The sequence below is a fragment of the Cornus florida genome, unplaced genomic scaffold (assembly GCF_030987335.1).
Source record: "Cornus florida cultivar Cherokee Brave unplaced genomic scaffold, ASM3098733v1 CherokeeBrave_3.0.0_Hap2_Chr07, whole genome shotgun sequence".
Taxonomy (NCBI): domain Eukaryota; kingdom Viridiplantae; phylum Streptophyta; class Magnoliopsida; order Cornales; family Cornaceae; genus Cornus; species Cornus florida.
In genome coordinates, this window is record NW_026775577.1 from 19,504,181 (window position 1) to 19,512,876 (window position 8,696).

The following is an 8,696-nucleotide window of genomic DNA, read 5'->3' on the forward strand; positions in this document are numbered from 1 at the left end:
ATATGACATTTTTTTCCTTCCCACAAGTCAGATTTTAAATGGGCACTCAAAGTTCATATGAAGTATTAGAGAAAGTCCAGTGGGAGAGAGTAGAGTGATCGGTGGTGCTGACAGTAGAATCCAATGGTAAGAGTACATTGCTCGGGCTTATTAAAGTTCAATTCAAACTTATTTGTTAAACAAACAAGTCCAATTCTAATTTTATTTTTAAACTCTTTTAATAAACAAGTTTGATTTTAATTAACATTTGGCTCAACTTGTGAATATTAAATCCTTTATGTATGTTTCATTTTTTTAAAAAATTACAAGTACAATTGTACTTATGTGATTTTTGAAGTGTTTTATATTACATTATATTATATATTTAATACAAATTTCATGAAAGGAAGGGACTACATGGATGAGACCTAAGTCACATAATTCGCGTGGACGACTACCGCTCTAGAGTTGCACACTAAAAAGAATTTTACTAGATTATAGGGTTGTTTCAACCTTAGGTAACATGCAAAACGCACATTCACAGTTTGACGATTTGGCGTGTGTGACGATTTGGGAGTGAATTCGCCCCAAATTTGCGAACTCGGTTTTTTAAGTTTGCGAACTCAGTTTTAGAATTCGGCTTTTGTAAAGACGAAGGGAGAAGATGAAATCCGAAGAGATATATACATATATACGTATATAGATTTACATAATTATAGCGTTGATGAAATTATGTTCGTCTCAATCTCCGTGCGGTAGACGAAATAGAGGGTCTGTATCTCTGGGACGAAATGAATGAGAAAGCCTAAAGGGAAATTTGTTTAGGGTTTCATGCCGCTGAAATGGTAAAGTGACCCTGCGGCTGCCGTTGGGGTTTATTTGGTAATCTCATAACATGTTATGAAATTGATACAGGGTTGAGATAAAATCATGAATTGGGCCAATTTTGTTACTTAACTAAATGGATTTAATTTGATATATTGGGCTTCCAAATAGGAATGTACTAATTGGGCTCATATCAATATAAGTGGACTTGGACTAAAATTATATATGTGGGTTATGTTCTTTACTTCAAGGTTGGGCCTCAATCCTTTTGAAAAAAATATTAACGCTTATTCATTTCAAACAAGTCGAATTCTAATTTAATTTTTAAACTCTTTTAATAAACAAGTTTAATTTTAATTAAAATTTGGCTCAACTCGTGAACATTAAATCCTGTATGTATGTTTCATTTTTAAAAAAATTTATAAGTATAATTGTACTAATGTGATTTTTGAAGTGTTTTATATGAGATTATATTATATATTTAATACAAATTTCATAGAAAGAAGGTACTATAGTGTGATGAGACCTACGTTGTATAATTCGCGTGGATGGCTCCACACACGGTTTGACGATTTGGGAGCGAATTCGTCCCAAATTTGCGAACTTGGTTTTTTGAGTTTGCAAACTCAAATTTAGAATCCGCGAACTCAATTTTAAAATTTGACTTTTGTAAAGAAGAAGGCAGAAGATGAAGTCTAAAGAGATAATACATACATATATATGTGTGTGTGTGTGTGTGTACATAGATTTACATAGCTATCGCATTGATGAAATTATGTTCGTCTCAATCTTCGAGCAGCAGACGAAATAGAGGGTTTGTATCTCTGGGACGAAATGAATGAGAAAGCCTAAAGGAAAATTTGTATAGGGTTCCATGCCGCTGAAATGGTAAAGTGACCCTGCAGCTGCTGTTAGGGTTTTTTTGGTAATTCTTTTAACAGGTTACGAAATTGATCTAAGAGTTGAGATAAAATCATGAATTGGGGCAATTTTATTACTTAACTAAATGGATTTAATTTGAAATATTGGGCTTTCAAATAGGAATGTACTAATTGGGCTCATATCAATATAAGTGGACTTGGACTAAAATTATATATATGGGTTATGTTCTTTATTTCAAGGTTGGGCCTCAATCCTTTTGAAAAAAATATTTAGTAAATTAATAAAATAGTCATATTACAAAATATATTATTTACAGTTACTCCCGCTCACAACTAATTTTAGAATTTACGCTCTTGCTTTCGTATTATGTGACTTAGGATGAGACTAATAAGTTTGCTTGTAAATAAACTAATTAGAAAAATTAAATAAGCTTAGCTCCAACAATCCAATTTCAAGTCAACTTATGTTATGTTTGGAATATCGTGTTGGTGCCTTGAATTTGGAATTAAATGAAATTTAGTTCAAAATTTGTATTGAATTTTCTTCAATCTCAAATCCAAGGCGCCGATTCGGTGCCCTAGCAATGCATGGGGGATGTGGTAGGGAGTGAAATGGTGAAAGACATAAAGAGTAAGGAGTGTTGCAGAATGGGAGAATGTTCGTGATATATAGGTGGTGTTGATAGTGAATGATTTTAACCATTCAAATGAACCCCAAAAAAAAAAAAAAAAAAAAAAAAACATTTCAAAATTTGACAATGGAACAAGGAGTAAATCATTCAAGTTTGGTCATTTGAAGTTGAGAAACACACTGAAAATAATGGCATATGGAGAGGAAGATAACTTTGCTCAGCCGCAAGGTGCAGCATATTAACGCTTATTCATTTCAAAGAGCGCGGGAAAATCATTTCCACTTCTCATCAGTAGATTCGATACACGTATTAGCTAACTCTGTCAGCTCACTGTTCGACATTCCTTTAGGTTTTTACATACTCATGGGCATTTTTGTCTGACTCAGCTTGCAGGTGGTGCAGACTCACCGGTTCTGGAGCCACCTCTGCTCCCGAGTAGCCATTCATAGCATGGCAAGGCTTACTATCGTCGAATCCCCAGAATTTAGCGGTTTTGACATCATCCTGGGCCATCAATCTGGAAAACTCTTCATGATCATATTTCAAGCTGCCTGTTCCTCCAAACTCACTCGGAAGGTTTTCAACATCAAAAAAGGACCTCATGATCTCCTCACTCTCTTTGTTATTTGGGTAAACAAACTTGATCTTCTGAAATGTTTTTGGGTCCAAAAAAAGCTTCACAACCTGCAGATTTGGCAGTAGCGCAAGTTTGTCATTAATAGATATATAAAAGCTGCTAGAATTACCCTTCCCGGGAAAAAAAGAAAAAGAAAAAGAAAAAAAGCTGCTAGAAATATGATCAATGCACCTACAACAATTTATAGTCATGCCACATCCCTGAGGAATTTGATCTAAAATGAGTTTTCATATCCCCTGCTTCAATATTAAATCTAAGGTTCAAATTGAGAGAGAGAGTATTAAAAGAAATAGAAGAAAAACAGAAATCGAAACAAGTTTTGGAGTAAGAAAAAGGAAGCTCGGGTTTGAAAAAACGAACTAATAGAGTTGATAATGGCACTTGAATATTTATGAAGATAAACATGTTCAGCGCACCAAGAGGATAAATTTTACTACGATTACTTGAGATTTAGAAGTATCACAGCAGATGGAGATCAAAAACTACTATTGAGGTTATTAAGAAAGAAAAGCTTAAAAGAATAGAACAAGTAGAACTTAAATTCAGTTCAAAGGAAAACAAAACATGATATGAAGTATTGTGTGTAGATCTGAATAGAATTGCCAAAAATATCACTGTAACTAATGACCACTAAGACCAGCACAAGGGCAGGAGCTCAGACCTTCCAAAATGCCTGAAAAATTCGTGGTGGATTATAGAGAACTATTATGGCAAGTCTCTCGGGGTAGTGATTCTGTAAAATGTAAGCAATGTCTCGGGCTGTTTTAATGGGGACGTTAGTGTTCAGTGACCATCCAGTGAAGTCTATAAGCCATGACATTTTTTCTTGACCCTCCGGGAGGTTAAGGATAGCATTCTCTATGAGATAGACTAGATGACGGATATTATTTTCTGCTGATGTGGTGTTCTGCAACCAAAAGACAGAGCAATGGGTAAATTTACACGAGCTAACAGAACGCAGACAAAGGGGAGAAAGTCCGAGCACAAACCTGCTTTCCTGGCCTCATTATAAGGACAGACCTCCCAAGTAGATCATGAAAATTTGCTCTGGACACTTTGCCAGTCTCACCTTCATGTGCTACTTCATGCTGATAAATGGTACAAGTTGCGCATTAGAGAAGACTTACAGGAGATGATCAGATTGTGAATCAGATCATAACCCCAAATATAATAATAATATCATACTGGATGCAAAAAACATAATGCAGGTACTGATATTTTTGACTGCGGGGAAAAGAAGAAAAAAAAAAAATGATATTTTCAATGCAACAGTGATGTCACAGTTTCAACAAAACTCTCAGACAATTCAGAATATCATCTTAACTTTAAGCTATTCGAGAACAGATGAGATATCCAGCACTGACTGCTATTAAATGTTATGTTAAAAAAAATGGGATGTCATTTAGATTTTAGACAGACAAAGATTGATCCAAACAAAATTCTACACCATCAGGGGCATATAGGTACAGGAACTTATAAGATGGTGAACATGCTCATGAACCAAGATATGAATGTAAGCAAAATGACACAATTTATTGGGAAAAAAAAGGGGGGTTGTTGTTTCTAATATTTAGCACCTTAAACTAATTATGAAAGAAAATTCAGTAGAGGCTATATGTTAAGTCACGAAGTTACTATATATATATGAGTTTCTTTTCAAAATTCCATCTTTTAACACTTAATTGTTGACTTTTGAACAGATAAGTAAGAACTAAGAAGTTTAAATTCATCTAGAAATGGGGCTTCATCAAATAGATAGATGAGGCCTTGTTTATAAAATTCATTTTGTTTAGAAGGAGATTTTAGGTCAAATGGCTGCCACAAATAGTCGTGCAAATACTTTTGTTTATATAGCTTGAGAAGAATTAGGATTATATTTCAATAACGTCTGAAATATGCTTATTGTTTCAGGTATGCTGTGTTTTACATAATGATACAGACACTATTTTGTTTGTTTGAATGCTGCTCATGCATTAATTTTGCCAAAAATACGTGACATTCATGTAAACTTTTTCAATTGCTTTTGGTTCAAAGTTGCTGCTTGCAAAATATAACTTAACTAAGAGAACTTCTATGACTGTCTGACATCGCGAACTGCTTAAATATGACACCAAACAAAAGCACTAATTAAACAAGTTTTTATTTCGAGCATACAAACACCACTAAAATGTTAATTGTTTTTACTCTTTCTAAGAAGGATGATTAGGGTGTTTTCACATGTAGCATATGGTCTCTTGTTCTTTGTATTAATAACAATTTATGGTCTTATTTACATAACTAGTGCTGTAAAAGCTCCCTGACATCTCAAAAAAGGAGAAATTGTGAAGTATAAACAGGATAACAGAATATTCATCAATATTAAATCTATATAAATCTTTATAAAATAGCATTTCCTTCATGTGAAAGATAATAAGATCAACAAACACACACACACACACACACACACACACACACACACAAAGATGAAAATCAAACAGTAATATACTTAAATATTTCTAATGGGTGCACATCATCTACTAACTTACCCAGCGGATTTCCTCTGGCTTATAGGTTGATCTCCACTTGAGTGTCTCTTCCAACATTTTCTTTGATTTTCCAACATTCCAGTTTCGAGCTACCAAGTATCTCCTCAGGCATGCATCAGTGCAAAATTGCAAGCAGCGTCCGGATAAGGGTCCAAGAGCAGTCCTGAGTTCCCTGATCTGCTTGTAGAAGTATCAAATGTCCATTTAATTTTTCACGATATCATGCATGTATAAAAATAGACACATATCAATCTAACAGATTCCTGCCTTGTAATGTCACGATTCAAGCTTCTCATTACCTTATCAACCTGTTGTGAAGGATCATCCTCCTGCTGATTCTGAGATTGTCTTCTCCGAAACATGGCAACTGTTTATTGGAAAAAGGAAAAGCCTACATCAAAGAATATTTAAAATAAGAACATTTGAAAAGTTGCAAGATACTCCATATTTGGTCATATGATAACTCTCCATGATTAAATAATTTAAGAAATAAGAGACATATTATATACGTCATCAAGACATCAAGTACACTAAAGCAAAATTTATAAGGAATGAGCTAACGGACAACAAAATAGCAACCCAGTTGAAATTAAGCATATGTTCAATGGAATGAAAGTTTTTCAGTAATTCTGAAAAGTGTATACTAGAATTGTAAGGGACATCCTATGAAGTTCCAGAGCTTATTTTTCTAACAGAATTCTATTTGTTGTATAAGATTAGGAATATTCGATATGTCACTTGTTTTCCCACCATAAACAACACAGTGCAGTTAACTTGATTTGTATGTGACAACATGATGGTTGGGAAAATTCAGAATGGTGATTTCGGTTTATACATAAGTTGCTAATGTGCCCAAAAATGGAGAGGGATCAGCGTGTCAGTCAGAATCGAATCTGGATTCTACCAGCCACCACACATCACGGTGATCACCTTTAGGTCCTTTACATACACCAATGATTAAGTTATTCAATGTAGTTTATTGCCATCACCAAGCTTTAGCTCAAGTGGTATCTCCTCCTCTTTCCATATGGGATGTTGACGGTAAGTCCTCATTAGGGCAATAATAGGTGCGTGTGAGTTGGGTGTTAGCTTGCTTAACTTACTCCTATATTAACATATTTCTGGCATGCCCTCTGGTCAGATTTTCCTATTCGTACAGTTAGAGGTAAACTAGAATGTTTGCAGACCATCTCAAGTGTCGATTCTTTATTTTAGTCCTTGTAGTAACAGCGACAATTTTGCTGCACAGAATGGGCATTACCCTTTTCCTTTCCATGAAAATTTTATAAGCAAACTAACAAAAACATTACAAGCATAAACATCAGAATATACATGCTTGTATAAGAAAAAAATTAGCGCACCACATAGATGATATTGTTCAGTGGTTTCTAACTCAAAGTTCAAAGCTCAAGGAGAAGCAACAATACCCAAATATGCTAACTTGGAAGGTGATTTTTATAATTCGCTCTTCCAAATACAAATTGTTTACAATCAATGCATTCGTGAATCAACGTACAAAAGAATATGCTGAAACTATCATAATCTTAAGCTTGATGGAGAACAGGAGTACAGGACATGACAAGAGCTTGAAGTGCGCGTGTTTTGCCTCTACGTTTGGAGATGGGGCAAGGATAGATAATTTATCAAATGTGAACAAGTTCCAAGACAGCTACAGAGTAAGACATAATACTGAAACAGAACTTAATGCATTTCTTAGCCATCTTAAGAATATCATCCAGCTGAATTGCCTAAAAGGTTTGATGCCATCTATTCTTTTTAGCTTCGCGCTGAAACGAATTGCTTGATCCACCAACCGATTAATCTACACAAACACACATGGATATATGCAAATAGATAATGGACACTATTGCTGCAGTAGCCCTCTTCTCCAGTTGAACAGGTCAAAACTTGATCTTAATCATAATGGAATATTCACAACATACAAATTGCACTATCCTTACCTGGTCTTAATAGACAAATATGGAAAAATAAATATAAAATCTCACACCCATTGACCTGATTGGTTAAGTAAGAATATGAAATATCATGAAACATAGATAATTATTATCATAATAAAAATATTTCTTACACCCTATTATATCATCAACAAAGTCAATAGAAAAGAGAACGAAATAAATCATATAGCATGAGCCATTGGGACCATCGGTCCCGGGCCAATCACCGTTTGACACCTAAGCAAATGTGTCATATATGTGTAAACTTTATTTTGTCTTTTTTGCTCATATGTCGAATGGTGATTGTCTGGGACAATGTAATAATTTCTCATCTAAAGTGTCCTAAACTAGTTAAATCCTCTGCAGTGCCCTATATTAAATCTACCTACTTCGGCCCAATATAATGTGTTGAAAACAGATTTAATTGCGTTAATTAGCAGAGAATCCATTATAGCAAAGGATCCAGACACATCAAAACCATATAGCAGAGTACAGAAATAAACCAAGACATTAATAAATCAGCTATATTATTGACTTTACAGATCTGAACATAACTTTGATACAAAGTCATTAAAGCTAAGTTGTTCTATATATGAATCCAATTGTTTCAGTGACAGATCTACACCTAAATGCAATTAAATGGAAATAATATTACAATTATACACAGAAACCAAGTGAATAAGAAAAATAAAAAGAATTTTCATACATTTGTAGTTTATTGGAGATAGGATTGTCAGCTATTGTACATACCTCGCGGAAGTGGTAGAGAGAGAAAGTACTCGTGAAAGATCGATCAAGTTTTAGAGAGAGAGAGAGAGAGCTGTTTTAGGTGAATGGAATTTGATTCTGCTACCAAACCAGCGTACAGCTCAGGGCAAAGAGAGAGAGAGATTGTTAGTGCGTGATTTTCAACAATTATGGAGGGAAAAGAAAAATGAGAGAAAGTTGGGGGTCCAGACTCCAAGAGTCAGAGTATCTGACCGTATACAATATGGGTCCCACCAGCACTTATTTATTGACTCCATTTATTTATCGTCATCGTGTTGACCTTTTAAAACACTCTCCAATTCATGAATAGCAGAAATTGGGTGCGCTAACTTCCCCAAAAAAAATAAAAATGAAAAATAAAAAATTGGGTGCGCTGGAGGCACCCGTCTCGTTTAATGGACTAGTTAAATACAAATTTTCAGATTAAAAAAATGATCTCAAAAAAATGTATTAATAAATTATAAAATTTTATGATCGGAGGGTTTTCATTAGAT

At 34.4% G+C, this 8,696-nt stretch overlaps 1 protein-coding gene across 2 annotated transcripts; it reads right to left on the minus strand.

The window, feature by feature from the left end:
* Window positions 1-2,439: 2,439 nt before the first annotated feature.
* LOC132266706 (uncharacterized) lies at window positions 2,440-8,370 on the minus strand. 2 transcript variants are annotated; one of them, XM_059767680.1, is made up of 6 exons: window positions 8,185-8,370; window positions 5,779-5,846; window positions 5,480-5,656; window positions 3,944-4,042; window positions 3,616-3,861; window positions 2,440-3,001 (listed from the first exon to the last, which is right to left on the minus strand). In XM_059767680.1, exons 2-6 carry the CDS (start codon window positions 5,839-5,841, stop codon window positions 2,663-2,665), a joined length of 924 nt encoding a protein of 307 aa, XP_059623663.1. In that variant the 5' UTR covers window positions 5,842-5,846; window positions 8,185-8,370; the 3' UTR covers window positions 2,440-2,662. The 2 variants fall into 2 exon arrangements, with proteins under 2 accessions (XP_059623663.1, XP_059623662.1); XM_059767679.1 differs by having other exon boundaries at window positions 5,779-5,870.
* Window positions 8,371-8,696: the final 326 nt, after the last annotated feature.